General features: G+C 57.1%; 2 protein-coding genes across 3 annotated transcripts; one reads left to right on the plus strand and one right to left on the minus strand.

Moving 5' to 3' along the window:
• Positions 1–703: 703 nt before the first annotated feature.
• LOC126013761 (cytochrome b-245 chaperone 1) lies at positions 704–2,160 on the minus strand. The gene is made up of 6 exons (XM_049776970.1): positions 2,076–2,160; positions 1,917–1,958; positions 1,603–1,676; positions 1,297–1,393; positions 929–1,073; positions 704–832 (listed from the first exon to the last, which is right to left on the minus strand). Exons 1-6 carry the CDS (start codon positions 2,158–2,160, stop codon positions 712–714), a joined length of 564 nt encoding a protein of 187 aa, XP_049632927.1. The 3' UTR covers positions 704–711.
• A 2,317-nt stretch (positions 2,161–4,477) lies between these two features.
• NARF (nuclear prelamin A recognition factor) lies at positions 4,478–17,411 on the plus strand. Of its 2 annotated transcripts, none has more exons than XM_049776456.1 (12): positions 4,478–4,597; positions 5,226–5,306; positions 6,967–7,110; positions 10,465–10,597; positions 12,329–12,463; positions 14,184–14,302; positions 14,552–14,660; positions 15,327–15,390; positions 15,601–15,735; positions 15,821–15,978; positions 16,195–16,429; positions 17,204–17,411. In XM_049776456.1, exons 1-11 carry the CDS (start codon positions 4,571–4,573, stop codon positions 16,422–16,424), a joined length of 1,335 nt encoding a protein of 444 aa, XP_049632413.1. In that variant the 5' UTR covers positions 4,478–4,570; the 3' UTR covers positions 16,425–16,429; positions 17,204–17,411. The 2 variants fall into 2 exon arrangements, with proteins under 2 accessions (XP_049632413.1, XP_049632404.1); XM_049776447.1 differs by having other exon boundaries at positions 17,207–17,411.
• The last annotated feature ends 7,604 nt before the right edge of the window (positions 17,412–25,015 follow it).

Consider the following 25,015-nt stretch of genomic DNA (forward strand, 5'->3'; position numbering starts at 1 on the left):
GGTAGCCGCTGCGAAGCATGGGGTCTAGTGCTTGGACCCTGTAACATTTGGAGGCTGCCAGGACAGGCCTGGTGGAGTCTGGGGGCCACACGGTGCCAGGGAAACATGCCTCGTCACAGTTCAGCTGTGACATCAATGATCAGGTTCCCCAATCAAGAGAGAGAAATAGAGGGGGAAAGAGCCTGAAAACACACCATTCTCTCCCAGGTCACCACGCCTGTCCAAGGGACAGCAGTGCAGCCAGCTGGGACAGTACTTCTGTGGTGGTGGTGGTGACTGGTGGGCGACAGGCAAACCAGGGTCTCTAGCTCAACCAGCAGGTTTTCCTGAAACTAGAAATCTGACTTCTAACAATGTCTCAGTGAGGCCGAAGACCCAATGACTTCCCCTGTGCCTGGCTGGTTGTGCCTGAGGCAGGTGGTCTGTGTGCTCAGACCTGGGGAACAGCCCCAGGTAACCCCCCCCCCCTACCCCACTGGAGACATCTAGCCTGTGGCCATTCAGAGCTGATGCCAGTGAGAGCTCATCCAGCACGTCCTTTCAGGGACTCAGGCGCCTGCACCAGAACCCTGTGGGGGTTTGTTTCCTGTCAGGCCCCACCTGGCTTGGGGCAGGCAGGCAGTTCCCTGGAGCCTACAGCTCCATCCAGTCTGGTAGAAGGGTCCCAGGTGGCTGTCAGGGACGTCAGGGTGGGGTTGGTGGCTCCACGTGTCAGTGCTGGCTCCCAGGTCCTTCCACCTCACTGTCGCTGCTCTGAGACAGCTCTGTGGGGCTCTCCCGGCGGTGCAGCTCCAGGAAGCTGGTGATGAGCCTGGCGATAGCTTCCACGTCACTGGGGCAACAGTACAGGAGGAGGAAGGGTGACCACTTGGTGTCAGGGCAGCTAGCAGCACCCCCACTTCTGCCCCGCTGCCCACCCCAGTTCTACCTGCGGTGGCCCATGACTGCGCTCTGGGTCAGGGGGTGGGAGAAGCCTGTGGCGAAGCGCAGCACAGCCACGTAGCCCTTGCCGAAGTAGCGCACCTTCTCCTCCTCCACGTTCACATCGCGGATGTCATGGAGCAGGACAACCACTGTGGGCACGACCAGGTCAGGACCAGGACACGCGCCAGCCCAGGGCCCACCCAGTGTAGCCTGCCCACATCCTGGGGCTAATGAGGACAGATGACGGGTAGCCTTGTCTCATGCTCCCCTGCGTGGCACTGCCCTTCCGGTGGGGAAATGCTCCCCACCTCTGGTTCTCATGGCCACATGCGGAGCTGGGGGGCATCAGCCCCCTTCCTTCCCCAGCCTCACCGTGGTCGTGGCCGGCCTGGGAAAGGGTGAGCAGCTTCCGATAGAGGCTGAACGTCTTCAGGATGACCTTCCCAGTGCTCTTGTTGAAGATAGCTTCCTGCAAAGAGCCAGAAGGGGCAGCCAGCCCCGTAAGCACTCTGGGCATCGGCATCGGCACCGACCCTGCTTTCCTGTTCCCGGTAGCAGCCCCCCAAGCGCAGCTCTGTGGCGCCAACCTGCTACTCTGGCACCCGGACACTGGGCTCTGCCCCCTGTGCCAGCCAAGAGTAGGTGGCGTAGATGGAAACGCGGGGGTCACCGGCTCACCTCCCAGTCCTCCAGGTTCTGCACCGCCACGAACAGACAGCCTGTGACGTAGAAGAGCTTCCAGCCCAGACTGTCTGCAGAGAGCAAAGGAGCCAGTGAGGGGGGCCCTGGGAGCCCCGGGGCCAGTTCTGCCTAAAGAGCACAAGCAAGTGCGAACACGCGAACACACACGCGCCCACCCACACACACACAGACAAACACACACACGAGATCCCGGGCCAGGGCTGGGGCAAGGCCGGGCGTGCAGGGAGAGAGCCCGGGGGCCGGGGCCTCCGACGAGGCTCTCTCTCTCGGGGCAGGGCGAGGGTCCTCACCGCCGCTGTAGTAGGCAGCCGCCAGGCCGATGGACAGGATTCCTGCGGAGACAGAGCGGGCTGCAGCCACCGAGGCCGGCTCCCCCCCCCCGCCCCCAGGCAGCCGCCCGAGCGCAGCGGACGAGCCGCGGGGCCGACGCGGGGCCGGCGGGCGCTTACCGACCAGCAGCGACCAGGAGCGGACGCCGGGCGCGCGCGTCAGGTGCAGGCAGGAGCTGGAGCGCGTCTCCACCTGCATGTACATCCCGGCGCGGGAACTCGGAGCGCGCCCCGGGACGGGCCGACCGGCCGGCAGACGGCCGCAGCTGCGGGCGTGGCGGGCGCCGACTGCGGGGCTCGGCGCTCGGCTCTCGGCTTCCGGCCTCCGGGACCACCGACGTCCGCGGTGGGCGGAGCGACGCTTCCGGCGGGCTCGACTTCCGGGTTTCGGAGCTCGCCGAGTTCCGAGGTCCGCGGTGGGCTCCACTTCCGGCCTCCGGGACCACGGACTTCCGCAGTGGGCGGGGCGACGCGCCTGGCGAGCTGACTTCCTTCCCGCCGCTGGATTTCCCACTTGGCCCGAACCTGGCGGCCTCGGCAGCCGCTGCCGCGGAGGGAAGGCAGCCCTGAGCTGGCCTCGGCCCAGAGCCGCTCTTTGGGGGTGGGACGTGCTCCCCTGCGTCTTCCCCGAAGCCCGAGCTGCTCTGCGGGAGGCGCGGGGTCCGCTCGCCCGCCGCCCTCGCCGTTGGGATCCCACTGGGCCCCGCACGCGGGACGCCCCACGGCAGCCTGCGCAGGACCCGGGGCCGCCGCGAGCCGGGCAGACGGCCCAGCCGGGACTGCGCCGGGTGGTCGCTGGCTCCGGGATCCCCCGACGGGCGGGATGAGCCTGGGGCTCCCACATGGGCAAGTGCCCCAATGTCCCCCCAACCTAGGAACCAAGCCTGAGGCTGGAGCAATAGCACAGCAGGGTGTTACGGTGTTTGCCTTGCACAAGACCAACTTGAGTTTGATCTCCAGCCTCCCAGGACTGATTTCTGAGCGCAGAGCCAGGAATAACCCGAGCACCTCTGAGCGTGGCTCAAAAACCCAAACACCTGAATTCCAGGTTCAGAGCAATAGCACAGCTGACGGGAGCTTGCTTTGCATGCAGCCAACTCTGGATTGCTCCTCGGTGCCATTGGATCCCCTGAGCTCCGCCTGGATGATCCTTTGTTGGGTTACACCTTATCTTGCCTAAAACGAAGTTTATCCCTTTCTCTGTATCTGCTTGTTTACAACTTGGTTTCACCCAAAACGAAGACTGCCTTACTTGTAAGCCTGGGTGGGTTTACTGCCCCATCCAGGGGCGATCTCTACACTCAATCAATCTGGCAGGCAGCGAGTGCCATGCTAGGTAGAAGACTGCCAGACTACACGTGTTCCCCCCTCAGCCTGCTCCGGATGATTTCTGTGCGACCCTGATTCCGATTCAGTTCACCTGGGCTTGGAGGTAAGGCGCGTGAGGTGATTGTACAGTGCCTGAGTGCAGAGCCCGGAGTAAGCCCTGAGCATTGCTGGGTGTGGCCCGAAACCAAGATAAACGAGGTTCACAATCAGCCTACATAGGTCCGGCTCCGACACTACGCACCAGAGGCCTTTTTGTTTTGTTTTGCTGAGCGTTTTTGGGTCACGCCCGGCTCTAGGCTCAGAAATCGCTCCTGGCAGGCTCGGGGGACCCTATGGGTTGCCGGGATTCGAGCCACGTCCTTCTGCAGGCGAGGCCAACGGCCTGCCTCCATGCTACTTCTCCGGAACCACTAGAGTTACAGCTTCTGGTGAGCCTCCAACTACTTTAAAAGCATTTTAATCTTACTAAGGTTTAAAAGCGCACAGACCGATCACAATGGCGGTTCATAGGAAAGGTCCGTTTTGTTCACATCTAACAGGACACCTGGCAGGGTGGCGCCGCACGCGGTGTCGGTTCTGCGTGACCCGCTGGGCACGTGCTCTTTAAACTGGCGCCATCAAAGCAGCTGACGCTGAGCCCGGTGCACAGAACTGGAAGCTCTGCGGGACGCGCGCCTGCGGCCTCGCGCTCCCGGCCCACGTGGTCGAGCTCCACGCGCCTGCGCGCTGCGGCCTCGCGCTCCCGGCCCACGTGGTCGACTTCCACGCGCCTGCGCGCTGCAGCCTCGCCGGCGACGTGACGCGCCCGGGAGCGGCCATGGCGGCGAGCCGGGGGCCGGGCCTCCGCCCCTTCCCGGCCGGGCGGCGCCTTCCCCCGCAGCGGTCGGACCGCTCCGATCGCCCCGGGACCCCGACCGCACCCGGCGCCCGCGCAAAGGCCCGCCCGCGCCCCGCGCCCCGCTCCTCCCGTCTCGCGGACCGCGACCCTCCGGAGAGTCCGCCCGCCTCCGCGGCGTCGAGCCCGGCGGTCGCTCCGCCCCCGAGCGCTCCGATGGGCTCCGGCGTCGGGCCCGCCCCGCCCCGCCGCCTCATTGGCTGGCGCGAGCGTCGTGGGCGGGGCCGCCGCGCCCTCCCGCGGCTCCGATTGGCTGCGGCGCGCGGCTCCCCGGCCCCGGCCGCGGGCGCAGGCGACAAAGGGCGGCGGGCGAGCGGGCGGGCGGCCGGCGCGGCGACCGAGGCTCCCGCTGCTGTGCTCGGCCCGCCGGGCCCCTCGCCGCCCGCTCCAGATGAAGTGCGAGCACTGCACGCGGAAGGTGGGGCCCGGCCCGGCCCGTCTGGTCCTGCCCGGGGCGGGCGAGCGGGCGGGCTTCGGGGTCCCGGCCTCGGGACGCCCGGGGCCGGGCTGGGTCTGGACCCAGGCAGGCTCCCAGCCCTTTGCACCCGCGGCCTCCGTGCGGGACTCGCCTCCCGGGCTGGCCAGCGGTGTGTCAGCAAGGGCCAAGGGGTGGGAAGTGCCCCTGAGGGGCCGGGGCCGGGGCCAGAGCCCGGAGCAGCTTCGGTGGCCGCCGACACCAGCCCTGCAAGCGCCAGCCTGGCCTGGACGGTGCTCGGGACTTTCCTCTCGATCTGAATTAGAGCGGCGGCGCTTCCAGGCACCTGGCAGGGCCAGCAGAGCGTCAGCTGAAGCCCGGGGCCCGGACCAGACTCCGAGTTTATGGGAAGGACACTTTTGCCAAACTCACCCGAGTGTCAGTGACCCCGCACTGACACTCCGGTGAGTTTTGCAAAAATGTCCCGCGGGGTCAGCAGGGCGGCCCCTGTGTGCCGCTCTTGCTCTGTGGCCCAGTGACTGTCGTCCATTGGGTCGTTGGGGCTCCTGCACCATTTTCAGGGGAGAAATCTTTTTGAGTCCTTTTCTGTGTGTGTGCCTTTCTCCTCTAGGAATGTAGTAAGAAAACAAAGACCGATGACCCAGAGGATGCGTCCAAGGATCTCCCCAGCCCGGCCCAGGAGAATGGAGAGGCAAGTAGACGCTTGGGGTCTGTGTCAGCTTGGGGGTGTGGGGCTCCTCAGCACCAGGAACCAACCAACCAGCTGCAGAGACTCTGTTCCCAGAGCTGTGCTAGTTTAGTAAACTCCGTGTCTTTCGCCCTGTCCTGTGAGTCTTGTGTATAGGTGGGTGTCGAGAGGAAACACGCCCCCCCCCCCCCCGTCTCTTGGTCTCTAAGCTTATTTCTTGGCGTGTTTTTGGCCTCCTCACAGCTGAGTTACCTGGCAGTGCCCGTGCCCGTGGCTGTGGTATGCCGAGTCTCTGCCCTGAGCTGGCTGGAATTTGGCCTATATGTTACATCACCATCTCGCTGGGCACAGGCCTTGCAGGGAGATCCTGGGAGCCTGAGCTGATCCCGCAGTGGGTGCAGGCACCCAGCTTCTTGGCAGCTCCATGCCCCCCTTGCCAAAGAGCTGGCCAGAGGAAGTGGCACATGACCTCCTCTCCTGCTTGGGGCCTGTCCCTTGACCACACATCCACCCCCAGGAGTTCCTTATCCTACTGTGCAGAGTGAGGTGCCCTCCCCCAGGTGTGGTTGGGCTGATAAGGCAGGGGCTTGGCCTGCACCCCACCAGCCTAGTGGGTGGATGCCCCATAGTGGTAAGGAGGGAGGAGGCACTGGGGCTGTCATTGGGCCAGAGCAGGGTTGTGGGCCTAGAGAGGCCCTGAGGGTGTGGGTCAGAGGTCAGGTCTCTGCAGTACTCCGGGACAGTGGGGTGGTAGGAGGACAAGCGCCTGTCTGGAGCTCAGTGGGGCCTGGGAGGCAACTCGCAGAGGATCCTGGGGTGACTGGCTGAGGAACAGGAGCATCCCCAGGGTGGCTCAGCGGTACCCATTTGGGGCCTGCTATATGCCAGGCCCTGTGGATCATGTGTGTGGGCCCACTAGGGTCTTGGCAGTGTACATTGCCCTGGCATATCTCTGGGCACCATACCATTACATGAGGGTGGGTTTGAGAGCCAGGTGCTGTTCCTGTTTGGGGATGCAGGGAAGGAAGGAAGGACCTGGCTTTGGGAACTGTGGTACCGGGATGGTGCAGTGGGCTGGGAGAGACGGTGTCACCCGTAATACAACATGGGAACCTCGGCAGTGTGGCGCCCTGGGGCCTGGGAGTGCTGGGCCTTGGGAAAGACTATGACTGGCTGCTGCTCTGGGAGGGTCTGTCTACAGGAGTGCACTGGAGAGGCCGAAACTAGAGCATAGCCAGGAGGGCATTTGCCTTGCACACAACCAACCTGAGTTTGATCCCTGGCACCCCGTAGGGTCTCCCAAACATTGCCAGGAATAATTCCTGAGCACTGCCAGGTGGGACCCCCAAAACAGAAGAAAAAGAAACATGATAACTGGTGTGAAGGGGTGAGCCCCAAGTTCAGGGGAGTGGGGGATCCGCTGCCGGCATCCAGAGATCCAGAGCTCCTGGGTGACTGCGGGACAGCAGCAGGAGGGGCAGGGCTGACAGCAACCGGCCCCTCATCTGTGGGCTCTGCTGCCACCAGGCTGAGCTGCCTCGGGTCCCTGTGGTACTCTCACTGGCTGGCCTGTGTGTGGCCCGGGCTTCAGTGTCACTTTTGTTCCATTGCTGAGCTCACGTTACAAGCCTCCAAGGCCATATCAGGTCCTTGTCTCCTGCAGAAGGGAGAGTTCCACAAGCTGGCCGATGCCAAGATACTCCTGAGTGACTGCCTGGCATGTGACAGCTGCGTGACGGCCGAAGAGGGCGCCCGAGTCTCCCAGCAGAACACCCAGAACTTCTTCCACGTTCTTAACCTTAATAAGGTAGGTGCTGTGCCCCCTCACCCCCTGGGGTGTGGGGTTCCCAACCTTAGAGACATTTGCTGCCCCTCCCCTCGGAGCAGACTTCCCACATCCTGCTCCCCTCCTGCCTGCACCCTCAGTGGGCTTCGTGGTGGGGCTGGCATGGTAGAGGCCGGCGGTGCCCGGAGGGCACTGTGGAGACTCTCCCGCCCAGCACCACAGCCCTAGTGGCCCAACCCTGGGCAACCTGAGCAGTGGGCCTTCACAGCAGGGAGGTAGATGGTGAGGGAGCATGTCGCTCACACTGAAGCTCTCAGAACTCCAAGGCCACATGCCTACATGCCCCTCACTTATCCGTTAGTTTGGGGACCATCCCGTGCTCTGGGGCTTGGGACCTGTCTGTGGCTCTGCTCCCACTCACGCCCCCTCGCTGGGCCTGGCATGCTGTGCCCCAAAGCACTGACCTGCGCACAAAGTGCACATGCTGGCACCCAGCCCCCTGCCAGACCCGCCACTCCCTCCTTCGTCCTGGAGAAGATGGGCCGGGATGTGGCCTGCAGAACCTCTGCTCTGCCTGTCACCGTAAAGAGTTTGACCGCATTGTGGCTGTCCTTGTGTGTTCAACGTCTGAGGTTGACATGTTGAGGTGTTTTCATGGTCTGAGGTCTGAGGTGTGAGATGTGCTGCTCACCATGTGAGATCTGAGTGTGTCCCCATCAGAGGTGATGGCTCCCCCCCTCCCAGTCCCTGTGCCTCTGACGATGTCTCCAGCCCTTTGCACCCTTCTCTGGTGACGGTGCTCCCAACGTGTCTTTGAGGCTTTGGTGAGGTGCATGACTGTCCGTTTCAAAGGACAGTGCTCAGAGCCTGGCAGTCGTGTTGGGCAGCGTCTGTCCGTGCCACAGAGCCACCCCACGGCCTAGACCTGGGCCCGCCCTGTCCACACTGGCCCTGTGCTCCGGCTGGTGCCTTTTGGGTGAGAGAAAGGCCTGGGCCCTCATAGGAGGGCAGGGTTGGCCCCGGCCGCCCAAGTCACATGTCTGCTCCTGTCCCGTCATGATGGATCAGTGTGGCTCGCTTGGCTGTCTAGGCTTTGGCCCAGGCCCGCTCCGTGTTGGGCCCTTGTAGTCTTGTGCTGCTCGATGAGCAGTGTTCCGGGCACATGTGGAAGGAACTAAGGCGGCAGCGGGAGCTGGAACCTGTGCCTGTGCATGGTGCTCAAAACGGCCCAGCAGGGGGCGCTGTCCTCCTCAGTGGCGAACGTGGTGCTGCAGCTGTGGACTTAAGGCTTGTTCTTACTTTGGCTTGTTTGTATTGATAAATATGTGTTTTTTTGTTTGTTTGTTTTGGGGGGTCACACCCGGCATTGCTCAGGGATTGCTCCTGGCTCTGTGCTAAGAAAGCACCCCGGCAGGCTATGAGGACCATATGGGATGCCGGGATTTGAACCACCATACATCTGCATGCAAGGCAAATGCCCTACCGCTGTGCTCTCTGGCCCCTGTCTGTCTGTTTTTGCTGTTCCTTATTTTGGGGTGCTTTTTGGCCAACTTTGTATTTTTGCTTTAAAATGACCTGTGGGAGGCCAGAGTGATAGCACAGTGAGGAGGGCATTTGCCTTGCACAAAGTCAACCCAGATTCGATCCCTGGCATCCCGTATGGTCTCCCACACTTGATAGTGATTTCTGAGCAGAGCCAGGAGTAAATAGTGAGTGTTGCTGGGTGTGGCCCCCTCAAAGACACAAACAAAAATAAAAATAGAGGGGGGTGAGGCCAGAGTGACAGTTTAGTGGTAACGCACTTGGCTTTCATATGGCCAACCAGGGTTCAATTACGGCATCCCATATTGTCCCTTGAGCCTATTCCAAGAGTGGTTCCTGAGTGCAGAGCCAGGAATAACCCCTGAGCGCCATCTGGTGTGGCCCACAAACAAACAAACAAACAAATAAAGGCTCACTCACTCCTGAAGGGCTCGGGTACCGTATGGGAAGCTGGAGATTGAATCTAGGGCTACTATGCAGGGCACGCTCCCTTCCCACTGTGCCGTCACTCTGGCAGGTCCACTTTGCCTCCGTGCTTTAATAGAGACATTCCTGCTCTTTCTGTAGCTGCACAGAACCACAGAGTGGATCAAGATATTTGACAAGGTCCAAACAGGAGAGAAAATGCAGTAAATTGAACAGCTTAATATAAAATATCTTTTTTTTTATCTTTTTTTTTTTTTTTTTTTTTTTGGGCCACACCCGGTAACGCTCAGGGGTTACTCCTGGCTATGTGCTCAGAAGTTGCTCCTGGCTTGGGGGACCATATGGGACACCGGGGGATCGAACCGCGGTCCGTCCAAGGCTAGCGCAGGCAAGGCAGGCACCTTACCTCTAGTGCCACCGCCCGGCCCCTAATATAAAATATCTTAAGTAAAACAATTGAATTGGGGAGCTAGCAAGGGGAGGCGAGAGGTAATCTCAGACTCGTGCTCCAGAGAGAACATGGGTTTCTCCAGAGGGGAAGTGGCCCTGTAGTATGAAAGTGCACATCTCTTTTTTTTTTTTTTGTTTCGGGCCACACCCAATGACTCTCTGGGGTTACTCCTGGTTATGCACTCAGAAATCACTCCTGGCTTGGGGGACCGTATGGGACGCTGGAGAATCAAACCGTGGTCCATCCTAGGTTAGCCACGTGCAAGGCAAACGGGCCCCAAAGTGAGGGAAATGTCTTTCTCCCCAAATTTTATTTTTGGTTTTTGGGTCATACCCGGTGATGCTCTGGGGTTACTCCTGGCTATGAGCTCAGAAATTGCTCCTGTCTTGGAGGACCATATAGGACGCCAGGGATTTGAACCACGGTCCGTCCTAGGTCAGCCACGTGCAAGGCAAATGCCCTACCACTGCGCCACCACTCCGGCCCTGAAAGTCCACATCTCAAGAAGGGGGATGCAGTGGCATGTGCCCCTAATTGAAAGTGATTAAGTGGGGGCAGAAAAATGACTGCAAGGACATGCTTCAAACGAAGGAGTTCTGGGTATGACCCAAAAACAAAACGAAATAGCCCATTTTCCAGGGCTGGGGGCCAAGTGATGGCAGTACTAGACACTTCGCCTGCCCGGAGTCTGGGCTCCATCCCCAATACCCCTACTGGTCTCCAAGCACCACAGGGTTTTGCCCCCAAACAAACGACACACACAGACGCATGCACAGAAACATACACACAGTACATAGGGTTCTTCCAGTTTCCGTGTTGCTGTATTTCTCTCCTGGTGGGTTTCTCAGTGCCAGGGTGCCAGGCTCCCCGAGCTCCATGTCATCGTCTTTCCTGTCCGAGCATGCTGCCCTTCTGCCCTCAAAGACTGAGTGCCCACATCTGTCCTGTTCTTGCAGAAATGCGACACCTCAAAGCACAAGGTGCTGGCGGCGTCCGTGTGTCCCCAGTCCCTGCCTTACTTTGCTGCTAAATTCAGCCTCAGCGTGACCGATGCTTCTCGGAGACTCTGCGGCTTCCTCAAAAGTCTAGGTGAGGCACCTTTGGTATTTTTGGGAGGTGTTGGTTTTTCTTCTTTGTTGTTGGACCTTACCATACCCCAGTAGTACTCTGGGCTTACTCCTGGCTCTGTGCTCATGGATCACTCCTGGCGGTGCTCAGGAGCCTATACGGGGTACCAGGGATGAGCTGCATGCCCTGAAACGCCACTGTCACTGGCCCCAAAGGGAGGCACTGTTGGGTGTTTTGACTTGGTAACGTGAGTCTCTGGAGCTTAGTTGTCAAAGAAATGAGCAAGACAACATCTGCGAGATCTTGTGGCTGGCAGCATCACTCACCTGCTGTGTACACAGGGCACAAGGAAAGCTATCTATTTCCTGGGGCAAGAAGGGCAGAAGAAATGGTGTGTCGGACAGGCAGGGACACATTGTCAGCAGTGCCAGCCGGGCAAGTGTGGCAGGGAGACCGCTGGGGCCTGTCTGCCAGCTCATTACTTCACAGCAGCTTTGGGAAGGCGTCGAGATCTCCCATTAGAATAAAGAGATGAACCAGATTAATAATACAGTGGCTAGAGAGCTTGCCTTGTATGCAGCCAACCCAGGTTCAATCCCTGGCATCCATATGCTCCCCTGAGCACTGTCAGGAGTGATTCCTGAGTACAGAGCCAGGAGAAACCCCTCAGCGCTGCCGGGTGTGGCCCAAAGTTCCAAAAGTAAGAAAAAAGAATAAGGAGATGGGGCCGGAGAGATAGCATGGAGGTAAGGTGTTTGCCTTGCATGCAGAAGGTCATTGGTTCTAATCCTGGCATCCCAATTGGTCCCCTGAGCCTGCCAGGAGCAATTTCCGAGCATAGAGCCAGGAATAACCCTGAGTGCTGCTGGGTGTGACCCCAACCCCCCCCCCCAAAAAAAAAGGATAAGGAGGGGCTGTAGAGGTGGCGCTAGAGGTGAGGTGTCTGCCTTGCAAGCACTAGCCAAGGAAGAACCGTGGTTCGATCCCCTGGTGTCCCATATAGTCCCCCCAAGCCAGGGGCGATTTCTGTGCTTAGCCAGGAGTAACCCCTGAGCATCAAACGGGTGTGGCCCAAAAAACCAAAAAAAAAAAAAATAAATAAATAATAAGGAGATGTTAAAACCATACCCATCCTTACTACTGGCTTTTGACCCCATCCTTCCTGCCGGGCACCCTTTTATTTGATTTTGTTAGATGGGCTCCTGGCCACATCTGTGGGGCTCAGGGATCACTCCTGGCATGCTCAGGGGAGCATATAGATTTGGTATGTCCCCTGCAAGCCAGTCTCCCTGCCCACTGTACTCCCTGGCCTCGTCATGCTCCGAATAAAGGAGGTTAAATGCTCGGTGTGGCCCCCACAGGATGTCACATAAAGATCCCAGGACCACACTTGGGACTTGGTGTCACGGTGGCTTGGAAGAGGTGCTGTTGGAGTCACAACTTCTGTCTCATGGACACAGTCAGGGGGGGGTGGGGTGCTGGCCCAAGACTGGCCACCAGAATGTGTCATACAGGCCAGGACGTGCTCTGAGAGCTGAACACCCACTGACTGCAGGAAACACAGGTTCGGTTCCCTGTGACATACAGTCTCCAACTCCCAGAACCCCTGGGTGCAAGAACATGAGCAAAAGGGACGTTTTGGTGGACACGGCGAGGGAGCACGGGTGTGTAGGGGTGTGTGTGTGTGTGCGCGTGTCTCAAAGGGCTCTCGAGTGTTATGTATGGAGCTGAGCACCCCATCCCTGAACATAGGGGTGCACTATGTGTTCGATACAACGATCGCTGCGGATTTCAGCATCCTGGAGAGTCAGAAGGAATTTGTGCGCCGGTTCCGCCAGCACAGCGAGACAGAGGCAGCGCTACCCATGCTGACCTCTGCCTGCCCCGGTGAGTCCCGGCCAGCACCGTATGAACCCTGGGGTGGGTGGGCACCCTGGATGCTGAGAATTCTTCTCTGCACTGTGTGTTGGTGCTCCAAGGGATTCTGAGTGAATGGGGTATAAGGGAATGTGGGGGCCGGAGCGATAGCACAAGGAGGAGGGCATTTGCCTTGCATGTGGTCAACCCGAGTTTGATCCCTGGCATCCCATGTGGTCCTCTGAGCACTGCCAGGAATGAGTGATTTCTGAACACAGAGCCAGGAGTAACACCTGAGTGCTGCCAAGTGTGACCCATAAACCCAGAAAAAGAAGAGAAAAATACATGTAGGGCCCAAGCAATAGTACCATGGAAAGGGCATTTGCCCTGCATGTGGCTAATTGGGGCTTGAGCCCTCAGCATCCCATGTGGTCCCCCGAGTCCTGTCAGGAGTGATCCCTAAGTGCAGAGTCAGAGTAAGTTCTGAGCACCATCGAGAATGATCCCAAAAATCAAAATCAAGAAAAAGAAGAGGGGCCATAGCAGTGGCACAGTGGTAGGGCATTCGCCTTACACACGCTAATCTAGGACAGACCTCTCGATTCGATCCCCTGGCATCCCATATGGTCCCCCAAGCCAGGAGTGATCCCTGAACGTCACCGGGTATGCCCTCACCCCCCCAAAAAAAAAAGAAAAAAGAAGGGTATATTGGGGCCAGAGGTGGTTTAGGAGTTAAGATGCTAGCTTTTCATATGGCCAGTTTCGTCTCTGGCACTGCCTTTGCCCCTGAGCCTACCAGGAGTGTTTCATGAGGCTGACCTTGCTCTGACCCTGGTCTGTCCCTGGCACTGTAGATGAGCCCATGAGCCCTGCAAGGTGCTAAAACCCCAAGATGCAATGACCCGCTGAGTGATGGTGGGTGATGTCACAGCTCATCTCTAGGCCCACCTTGTCTGCTAGACCCGATGGCTGCAGATGGCCGTGCCCAGGGACTCTTCTGGCCTATATCAGTTTCCGTGGACAGTCTAGTCTGGTGCCTGATGGCCACGCAGTCTCCTGGGCTCTAGAAACAAGAAGTTCTGGATTAGGACTAGGGAAGGCCCAGGAAATCTTATCGGGCAGGCTGGCTGGGCCACACAGGGGGGCCAGCTCCCAGGCGTGTCGCAGCTTCTGGGTTCTGCCCCAGTCACTCCTCTTGCGTTTCACCCATCAGTGCTCATCCTGAGCTTTGATGACACGGAATGTTGTGTTGGGACAACTCTTAGAGGTCGCAGGATTTAAGGGCCATAGCAAAACACAGTGAGGAGGCATTTGCCTTGCACACGGATGACCTGGGTTCGATCTCCAGCATCCCATAGGGTCCCCCGAGTCCACCAGGAGTGATTCCTAAGCACAGAGCACTGCCGGGTGTGGCTCCAAAACAAACAAAATAAAGAAGTTGGGGGATTCTTCTTGCCCCATGGGCTGGGAATGGTTGGGTTAAGGTTGATGCCCCATGGTGCTGGGGGCTGTTGCTGCCATTTAGGGGCTGAGCCCCTTGTGAAGGCAGATGGGGGACAATACAAGGGAGAGTGTCCCAAAGGATCCCCAGACCATGCCGTCCCTCCCAGGAACTCAGTGGGGTGGGCCCCTGGATTGCTGCCTCTTGATGGCTCCCACCATTATCTGCCCTGGGGCCAGCGGTACTTCCTGAAGACTCTATGTGGGACCGTTGGGGAGATTGTACAGGCGCTGATGGGTCTCTCCACAGGCTGGGTCCGATACGCTGAGCGAGTGCTGGGGGACCCCATCATCCCCCACCTCTGCACCGCCAAGTCCCCCCAGCAGATCATGGGCTCTCTGGTGAAAGATTTCTTTGCCAGGCGCCAGGTAAACTCCTCTCTGAACCTTGACCCAGGGTGACTGTGCCCTCTTGTGGCCCTAGGGTGGCCCCTCTGTAGCACTCTGCCCTCTGTTGGCCAGGCCTGGCCTCAAGGCAGATGTGCTCACAGGGAGTGGGATCCCAGGTGCTGGTGCCCTGGGTGGGGGGTGGCGGTGGGCCCCCAGGAACAATCCAGTGAGTGAAGGAGCGGCAGCACCAGCCATGTCCACCAGCTCAGTTTGTGGCTCCTCCTGCAGAACCTACCCCCGGACAAGCTCTTCCACGTGGTCGTGGCGCCATGCTATGATCGGAAATTTGAGGCCCTTGGGGAAGACTTCCAGGACGTAGACTGTGTGCTGACCTCAGGTGAGGGCCCCCATGACCTAGACCCAGACTTTGGGAACCCCAAGTTTCCCCCGGTGCATGCACAGCCCTGTCTGGACCCATGTCTGCTCTGGGTAGGAGTGGCCTGGCTGTGCATGTCCATATCTGGGTCCGGCCTGGGGCACTGCCAGAACGAAAGCTTTCAGTCCAGGTGCTTGTACAGTGCTCAGGTGCTTGTTTGCACACAGCCAAGCTGGGCTCAGTCCTCATCACCTCACAGGGTTCCCCAAGCCTGCCGGGGTGATCCCTGAGCACCACCAGTTGTGGCCCGGAAAGCCAAAGCACAGAACACTGCGGTGGGTGAACTCGAGAACGAGCACCCTTAGGTGCTCAGGAAACCCTTGGTCCAATCAGGGGGACCCCAAGACAGGCTCAGGGACAGGGCCGGGCCTCTGGGTTGGGCTGCACAGGTACCTGAAGCGAGTCGGGACTGCACCTATCTGTGCCCTCTGGGAAGTGGCCTCCTGAGTTTTCTTGGTTCCCTGACCTCCACGGGAAGAGACTGGCATGAGCCCCCTGGTTGGTGGGCCTGCATCATCATAGTTCCATTGTCCTGCGGGAGATGGGGGTGGGCAGCAATGGCTGCACCTTGGGCCCTCTCCGAGTCCCTTCGTGGCTGTCCTGACCTCATGCCTGTGATCTCCGTAGGAGAAATCCTTCAGATGATGGAGCAGAGGGACCTGGCGGTGAAGGACACGGCTATGGACACGCTGTGAGTGGTGGGGTCCTGCCTGCTGTGGGCGCTTTCTGGCCCCGAGTTCAGGGCTGGCACCTGCTACAGGCTCCCTGGAGGGAGGGCAGGAGGATGAGTCCCGGGTGACCCAACCAGGCAGACTGGCGGCCAACCTGTGGGAGGCAGGCTCCCCCTGCATCCTTTCCCTGGACACCCCGGCTGATTTCCTGCCTTCTCCTGCCTCTCAAGGTTTGGAGACCTGGAAGAGGACCTGTGGCGGCACGACGGGGCCCGTTCAGACGGTTACCTTGCGCACATCTTCAGACATGCGGCCAAGGAGCTGTTCCAGGAGGACGTGGGCGAGGTCACCTATCGCACCCTGAGGTCAGTGGGCGCTGGGAGGGCGGCGGGGCTGGGGCCTGGCTGGGAGCCTCTAGAAGGTGATAAATTTATAGGGCGCTCTTCACAGGAACAGAGACCTGCAGGAAGTCACCCTGGAGAGGGACGGCCGCGTCCTCCTGCGCTTCGCGGCTGCCTACGGCTTCCGAAACATCCAGAACGTGGTCTTGAAGCTGAAGCGGGGCAAAGCCCCTTACCACCTGGTGGAGGTCTTGGCCTGTCCTGGGGGTAGGTGCACATCGGGCCCAGAGGGAAGGAACCCCAGTTAGGCCAGTGGCGGGAGCACCCCAACCCCTGAGTTATGGCTTCAGAGCCTGTGCACCAAGGGAGGGGTCCAGGAGATGGGAGCATGACTGGGGAGTCTCAGGACCAGATTCCAGGAGAGGAGCCCATGTGCTCTGGTTGTGACTCACAGTGGCTGGGCCCGTCGCCCATGTCTTCCAGGCTGCCTGAATGGCCGCGGCCAGGCCCACCCGGAGGACAGAACCCTGCTGGGCCAGATGGAGGCCCTATACGCTGCCGTCCCCGTGCGGAGCCCCGAGAGCAGCGCCCACGTGCAGGAGCTGTACCGGGAATGGCTGGATGGCGCCGACTCCCCACGAGCTCAAGAGGCTTTGCACACAGCACATCAGGGCCCTGGGCAGCCTGTCAGTGGCCGGGACATCAAGTGGTGAGGGAGGTGAGTCTGGGGGCCTCAGGGAGTCGAGTCATCCAGGTGTGTCAGTAAACATCTCCTTTTGGGAGGACAGCAACTCAGGCCTGAGGTCCAAGAGGAACCACTGAGTGTCCTGGCACCCCAATTCTTTTATTTTTTATTTTTTTGTATTGGAATATACCTGGCAGTGCTCGGGGATTACTCCTGGCTCTGCACTCAGAAATCACTCCTGGCAGGCAGAACCATATGGGATGTCTAGAATCAAACCCAGGTCAGCAGCACACAAGGAAAATGCCCTACCCGCTGTGCTATTGCTCTGGACCTTGGTATCCCAATTCTACTCACTTTGGTTTGGGGGCCACACTACAGTGCTCAGGGTTACTCCTGGCTCTGCACTCAAGAAGCACTCTTGGCAGAGTTGGGACCATATAGGATGCCAGGGATTGAACCTGGATCAGCCGCATGGAAAGCAAGTGCCCTTCCTGCTGTGCTCTCGCCTTGGCCCCTCTTGGGCACTTTAAGTTACTCCTGGGAATGTGCCGGATGTGATTCCACTTCCTGTTAAAACCAAGAGGCCCCGTTGGAGCTGGGTCCACAGCATTTCTTCAGTCTGCTCAGCACTAGCAAAGGCACCATGGAAGGGTGCTTGCTTTGCATAACCAACTTGTGTCATCCTAGCACCAAGTCCCCCCCTAGTACTGCTGGGTGTGGCCCCCAAATGAAAACAAGTCAACAGTCAAAAGCTAAGTCCTGGGACGGGGCCCTACAGCTCCCCAAATTCCCACTGTGTTGTTTCAGCAGAAGAGACAGCTGGCAAGGTTGGCAGCACAACCAGAGGGATGAGGATGTCTGCGCCCTTCTCGGACAGGTCACCTAGACCTTATCGTCCACGTCGGTCACAAGCACTCTGCTTTGTGAATTGCTGGGAGGGGAACAATTCCCAGGGACGCCTGCAGACGAGTGCACACAGCCCTGAGAAATGGGACTCCACAGCACTGGGTATCTGTGACAGAGGCAACTCTGCTGCTGGCAGTGCTGTGCGCCTCGCTGGGGTCCCATGGGACTGCACTGGGCTCCTAGCAGGATGTGTGGTTGGTGGTAAATTATCTATTTTTTGCTTTTAATCTGTGTACAATTACATTGTACCTGCTGTTATAACTGTGAATAAACATCAAAGCGTGTGAATGAGCAGCCTTGTGTGCTGTGCAGTCCCTGTGTGTGTCCAGGGTCAGTGTGTGCGGGACAGTCCCTGTGCCTAGGGAAGGGTGTCTAGGGGTCATGTGTCCCAGGCCCCAGAGAACCTCCAGGTCCGGAAAGGGGCCTCTGGGTAGGGTGGCAATGTACACAAAACCCTCTGCATTGGGGTTGGGTCTGGCCACACCTTATGGTGGGTTCTTGGAGCCGTGGAATCAGCAGCCATTGTGGGTCTAGCACGTGCAGTGTTTGCTGAGAGGAGAGGGGGCAATTTCTTGCTGAGGAATGACAGAAGTGCCAGCTCAGGACACAGGATGCTGACGAAAGCTTTCCCGTGCTCTGGCCAGCCCAGCATGGCCACATCTTTCTCTGTAACTGTGACAGGCAGCATGGCTGGGTCTCCGCAAGGTCTCCAATAGGAAGGAAGCATGGTTTGCCTATGTCTGTGGTTTATCTTTCATAGCTGGGAATCTAACCCAGGATGCCTAGGGGCTGGAACTATGCATGCATCCAACCCAAGTTTCATCTCCCACACCCCTTACTAAGGTTCTCTTCCCAGCTCCACCAGTCTCTACCAGGAATTAGCTCTGAGCACCACTGGGTGTGTCCCCAAAACAAAAACTCAGCTTTGGGCAATGCAAGTCTATTCTAACCATCCTTCCCTCAAACTTACAAAGAAACATTGGAATCTGGCCTTTCCTGTTTAGAGAAAGTCAGCTAAACTGGACTGGGGCTATAGCTCAGAGAGGCATTTGCCTTGCACAGGGCCAACCTTGGGTTCAATCCCCAGTATCCATAATGTGATCCCACTGCCAGGAGCTAACCCCTGGGAACCTGCAGGTATGGCCCCAAACATAAAGTTAACTACACTATGAGTATTAGGGGAAGCTGGAAGAATCCAGATAGCAGCCCAAAGTGGATAAAAGAGAAAGTTTTTTTCCAGAGGGCCTAGAGTTCAGGTGACCCTGACTGCTCCGGCCTGAACAAAGAGGCCACTGTGTTTAATTCTTCAAACCAGGAAGCAAGTGTAGTTATACAAGTGAATTAGCCACTAAGGCTGAAGTGGTTTTGAAGAACAGGGCATTTTGCATTGCTTTGCTTTGCTTCCATTTCTGCACTCTGGGATTTGGGGCCTTTGTCCCTAGAATTCTTCATCACATTCCTGCACTCCCCCTTTATGCCCATACATCTGCCTGTTCCCTCAGATCCCCAGATTTCCATCAATCTGCCTCATGTCTTTTTTTTTTTGGCGGGGGCGGGGGGGGTCACCCAGCGGCGCTTAGCGGTTACTCCTGGCTCTGTGCTCAGAAGCCACTCCTAGCAAGCAAAGGGGACCATATGGAATGCCGGGGTCCTTCCCGTGTCGGCCCGTGCAAGGCGAACGCCCTACTGCTGTGCCAACACTCCGGCCCCTCAGGTCTTCTTTTCTAAAATGAATTTGTGAAGGGAGTAAGGTGGAGGTGCTGGGCCACAGTCGAATCAAAGGTGGAGGGTGGGGCTGGACACTGAGGCCTGAAACACTCGTGTCACCAGCATTGTAAATCGCGACGCTGAAATAAAAACAAGGGAAAAGGCAGGCCTGGGGGTGCGGTGGCCCAGACCTTATCGCACACGGAAGATGCCGGTCAAAAATCAAAAACAAAAGAACTGAAAAGCAACTTGGGGGCCTGGGTGAAAGTGCCGCCTTGCCTGTGGCCGACCAGGCTTCGATCCCCAGCGCCCCACACGCTCCTCGAGCAGAGCAGAGCCAGGAGTAGCCCCAGATTTGCTCTTGTGCCACAAAAACAGCTAGAAATGATCGGCTGCCTGGAGCTGAGCGCCGTTCGATGCCGCCCGCGGGCTACGCCGGCCCCGCAGTGGCGCCACGCGGGGACCCCGACAAGGCCCCGGTGCGACCCGGCCCGGCGCCTCCTGACACGGCGACTTCCGGCCTGCGGGCGGGTGACGTCACTTCCGGACACGCCAGCTTGCCGGGACTGCGCCCGCGCGGACAGTTGCTCCGCTCCAGGCCGAGGCCGAGCCCGAGCCCGGCCGCCCGGCGCGTCCCCTGGCGGGGGAGGCCCCGATGCGCCGTGCGCGTGCGCGTGCGTATACGTATCCACGTGCGCGCGCGCGCCCTCTGATCCCCCGCCTTCCTGCGCTTCCGCTCCGCGCATGCGCACTTCTCCCCGGGGCTTGGCTGGGCACCCGGGCCGCCGTGGCGCGCCCGCGCCCCCCGCGCCCCCCACGCCCCGCGCCCCGCGCCCGGCCTTTGTGTCGGTGGGTCAGGGGGCGCCCGCCACGGCTCCGTCGTCCGCGCTCTCGCCCGCTCTGGCCTGCTCGTCGGGGCGGCCACCGCCCCTGCCCGTCGTGGCTCTGAGGGTCGCCGGGGCCCAGAAGCCGAAAAGGAGAAAGAAGCGCTCGGGGCCGGTGGGATGCCGGGGAGCGAGTCCAGAGCCTGGGGCCGCGTGCGAGCAGACGCCCTGCCTCTGCTCTCTCTCCAGCCCCGGAGTTGTTCTTTTGCAAATCGGCTTATTTATTTATTTATTTTTGGTTTTGGGGCCACACCCGGCGGCGCTCAGGGGTGACTCCTGGCTGTCTGCTCAGAAATAGCTCCTGGCAGGCAGGCACGGGGGACCCTATGGGACACCGGGATTCGAACCAACCACCTTTGGTTGCTCCTGGATCGGCTGCTTGCAAGGCAAACGCCGCTGTGCTATCTCTCCGGGCCGGTTTATTTTTTTTTTTTTTTTTTGGGTTTTTGGGTCACACCCGGCAGTGCTCAGGGGTTATTCCTGGCTCCAGGCTCAGAAATTGCTCCTGGCAGGCTCGGGGGACCATATGGGACGCCGGGATTCGAACCGATGACCTCCTGCATGAAAGGCAAACGCCCTACCTCCATGCTATCTCTCCGGCCCTATTTTTTTTTTTTAAGTGAAGCAAAAAACATTTTGGGGGCCCACAACGGGTGGTGCTGTATAAGATGACACCCGGCTATTAACCCAAAACCAAAGCGTCCCCCATCTTCCTCTTCCCATAAATCTCTCTTCTGATATGTAAAAGCCCACCTGGATGGAGGAATGCCTTCGTATCGGGTTAACAGCTGGGTGTCATCTTACAATATTGAATGAGAACTTAGCTTCTAGTTCTGCACTCAGGAGTTACTCCTGGTGATGCTCAGAGGACCAATGGAATGCCAGAGATCAAACCCACGCAGGCTGCATGTAAGGCAAACACACAACTTGCTTGCTTCTCATGTGAAATGTATTTAAAGAAACTTACTGAGAGAAATATGAGTGGGGGGCAGAGCGACAGCACAGCGGTAGTTTGCCTTGGACGCGGACAGACCTTGGTTTGATCCCGGCGTCCTATATGGTCCCCCATATAGGAGTGATTTCTGAGCGCATAGCCAGGAGTATCCCCTGAGCATCATTGGGTGTGGCCCAAAAATCAAAAAAAAAAAAAAAATAGAAAAGACAGAAACATGAGGGGGGCAATGGCCTCACAGATTCACAACTAATCTCAGAGGAGGTGTCAACCAAGCCATTAAAATTCATGGGTGCACCTGTCTCCCAGCTGAAAATGCTGAGGTTCCCTCAGGATAGGGACAGGCCAAGTCCCTGCCCTGCAGAAGCCCTGACAGTCACACCCCACAGCCACCATCATGCCAATTTTTTTTTTTTCATCATGCCAATTGACCAACCTCACTGCTTCATGACTCGTCTGCAAATCAGTTGGTTGTTTTGTTTGTTTTTGGGTCACACTCAGTGGCACTCAGGGATTACTCCTGGCTCTGTGCTCAGAAATCATGCCTGGCAGGCGCAGGGGACCATATGGGATGCTGGGAATCGCAGCGGGCCTGTTACTGGTTGGCCACGTGCAAGGCAAATGTCCTATTGCTGTGCTATCACTCAGGCCCCAGCAAATCAGTTTTGACAGAAATTCCAGGTGTGCTGATTTTCAGGCTGGAAACTGGGGTCTTCTCACATCCCACAGCTGCCCTTGTGTAAGCTCCTCAGGTTGTTCCACCGATCCTGGGGTTCCTGGAGTGTGACACCTCCAAGTTCCACAATCCTGACAGTCCAGTCAGAGTGCAGCAAGTTAGATGAGAAAGTAGCACAGGAACAACTTAGCTCAATAAACAAACTACTCAGAAGGCTCAAGTAGCAAAAACAACTCAGTCAACTCTGACAATGACTTAATGGCCCCATTGAGAGCTATAACAATTTCCACAAATTTGCTGAATTATTTTTCAGTAATTCCATTGTAATAAACAATGCAGAATAATTTATTTTGGGGCCTGAGAGATAGCACAGATGTAGGGCATTTGCCTTGCATGCAGCCAACTCCAGATGGACTCGGGTTCGATCCCTGGTATCCCATATGGTCCCCTTGAGACTGCCAGGAACAATTTCTGAGCACAGAGCCAGGAGTTACCCACTAAGCGCCACTGGGTGGGGCCCAAAGATAACCAAAAATAAAAAGAATAATTTATTTTGTTATTTTTATTTTTTGTTTTTTTGGGCCACACCCGGTGACGCTCAGGAGTTACTCCTGGCTATGCACTCAGAAGTCGCTCCTGGCTTGGGGGACCATATGGGACGCTGGGGAATTGAACCGTGGTCCGTCCTAGGGTAGCGTGTGCAAGGCAAATGCCCTACCACTTGTGCCACCACTCCGGCCCCTGGTGTTGGAACATTTAATGCCCAAGACAACTGTACTATAAACAACTTTGTAAACTACAGTGTTTAAATAAAGTGTAAAAGGCTGGAGAGATAGCATGGAGGTAAGGCATTTGCCTTGCATGCAGAAGGTAGGTGATTCGAATCCCATTATTCCATATAGTTCCCCAAGCCTGCCAGGAGCGATTTCTGAGCGTAGAGCCAGGAGTAACCCCTGAGTGCTGCCGGGTGTGACCCAAAAACCAAAAAATATATATGTTTAAAATAAAAAATATATATCTAAACTTATATATATATACATATATATATATATATATTTATATAAAGAGGGGCTGGAGTGTTACTACAGCAGGTAAAGCACTTGCCTTGCCTACGGTCCCCAACATCCCATGTGGTCCTCTGAATGCACCAGGAGTAATTCCTGAGCACAGAGCCAGGCGTAACCCTGGAGCATCACCAAGAGTGGCCCAAAAACAATGTGAGGGGAGAGAAAGTAAGGGAAATACATGAAGGGAGAGCCTAGGCTCCTTCAGAGGAAAAGACCTCTCGTTACCAGCTTTGCTAGCGAGCAGTCTATTAAACAGATCCTTTCCTTTCATAAGCACCTGGGCTTATTTCTGGACCTCCCTGTACTGTTCCGTTGCTTGTTGCCTTTTTTGTTTGCTTTTGTTTGGAGGCCACACTCAGAGCTTATTCCTGGTTTGTGCTAAAGAATCATTCTCCTGGCCAGCTTGGGGGACTTTATGGCATGCCAGGGATTAGATCTAACCTGGGTTGGCCTTGTGCAATGTAAATGCCTTCTCTGCTGTGCTATGGCTTGGCCCCGCATCCAGTGTCCTGCACTGACCAAATCTCTGCAGCTTTGTGGTATATTTGAAACTAGCTTGTGTGGTGGTGGTCCTGCTTTGCCCTCCTTCCAACATGGAATGTTTACAGACTGACATAAGTTTTAGGATTGTTTGTTCTACTTTTGTTTTTGTTTTTTTGGTTTTTGGGGCCACACCCGTTTGATGCTCAGGGGTTACTCCTGGCTAAGCGCTCAAAAATTGCCCCTGACTTGGGGGGACTATATGGGACGCCAGGGGATCGAATTGTGGTCCTTCCTTGGCTAGTGCTTGCAAGGCAGACACCTTACCTCTAACGCTACCTCATTGGCCCCTTTTTAGTTTTTTTTTTTTTGTTCTACTTTTGTAAAAAAAAAAAATCTATAATTGAAGGGAACTAGCGACCCAGTACAAGGATTAAGGCCCTTGCCTTGTGCCCACCCACCCTAGTTCCATCCTGAGTACCACCGGGGTCTCTCTGGAGCACAGAGTCAGAAAGTGTCTGAGCACCACTAGGTATAGCACCAAAATCCAGTGCCATTGGAATTGGGGAGAAGTTCATTGGGCTGGAAGGCATGCTTTGTGGGTTCAATCCCTGGCATCGTATAGTCACCTTGGCTTTGTCCTAAGTGACCCTGAGCACCACCAGTTGTGACCCCAAAACAAATCCTTTGGGGCTGGAGCAACAGTACAGCGGGTAGATGCTGCCTTACATGCAGCCTATCAGGGATCTATCCTCGGCATCCCATAGAGTCCCTTGAACCTGCCAGGAGTAAGACCAGAGCCTGAGTACCGCTGGGTGTGGTCCCCAAACAAAGCAAAACAAACAACAAAAGTCCAACAAGAAAAAAAAGATGGGGCTGGAGAGATAACATGGAGGTAGGGCGTTTGCCTTACATACAGAAGTGGTTCGAATCCCGGCATCCCATATGGTCTCCCAAGCCTGTCAGGAGCATTTCTGAGTGTAGAGCCAGAAGTAACCACTGAGCACTGAGCAGAAACCAAAAAAAGGAAAAATGGGGGCCAGCGAGGTAGCGCTAGAGGTAAAGTGTCTGCCTTGCAAGAGCTAGCCAAGGAAGGACCACGGTTCGATCCCCCAGCGTCCCACATGGCCCCACCCCCAAGCCAGGGGCAATTTCTGAGCATCAAATGGGTGTGGCCCAAAAAACCAAAAAAAAAAAAAAAGGAAAAAGAAAAAATGATTTTGGGGCCGGAGAGATAGCATGGAGGTAAGGCGTTTACCTTTCATGCAGAAGGTCATCGGTTCGAATCCCGGTGTCCCATATGGTCCCCCGTGCCTGCCAGGAGCAATTTCTGAGCATGGAGCCAGGAAAAACCCCTGAGCACTGCCGAGTGTGACCCAAAAACCACAAAAAAAAAAAAAAAGAAAAAAAATGTTTTAGGGGCTGGAGAGATAGCATGGAGGTAAAGCGTTTGCCTTTCATGCAGGAGGTCATCGGTTCGAATCCCGGCACCCCATATGGTCCCCCGTGCCTGCCAGGAGCAATTTCTGAGCCTGGAGCCAGGAATAACCCCTGAGCACTGCCTGGTGTGACCCAAAAACCAAAAAAAAAAAAAAAAAAGTTTTAATTTGACCTCTATCAAGAGTGACCCTCAAGCACCTCCAGGTGTCACCAAAACCAAAACATGCCATAGGGATCGTGCGTGCGTGTGACCTGTATTGTGTAGATCCCTTGGGGTACCATGGACGTGGACTTGTCGATTCCGTGAGCTCAATTCCGTGAGAGCTTGTCTTGTCACTTCTTGGGCTTTGCTAGTTCAACCAGGTGCTGCAGTTTCCATTTCATCATCTTGCACAGGGCGAGATGTCCCTCTGTCGGAGCTGGACTGCTTCTAGTCTCCAGGCAATTCTCAGGGGACTCAGGCTTACAGGAGTCAAACCCACACCACCGGTTTTTCCACTTGCATAC

Source organism: Suncus etruscus, chromosome 1 (assembly GCF_024139225.1).
Source record: "Suncus etruscus isolate mSunEtr1 chromosome 1, mSunEtr1.pri.cur, whole genome shotgun sequence".
Taxonomy (NCBI): domain Eukaryota; kingdom Metazoa; phylum Chordata; class Mammalia; order Eulipotyphla; family Soricidae; genus Suncus; species Suncus etruscus.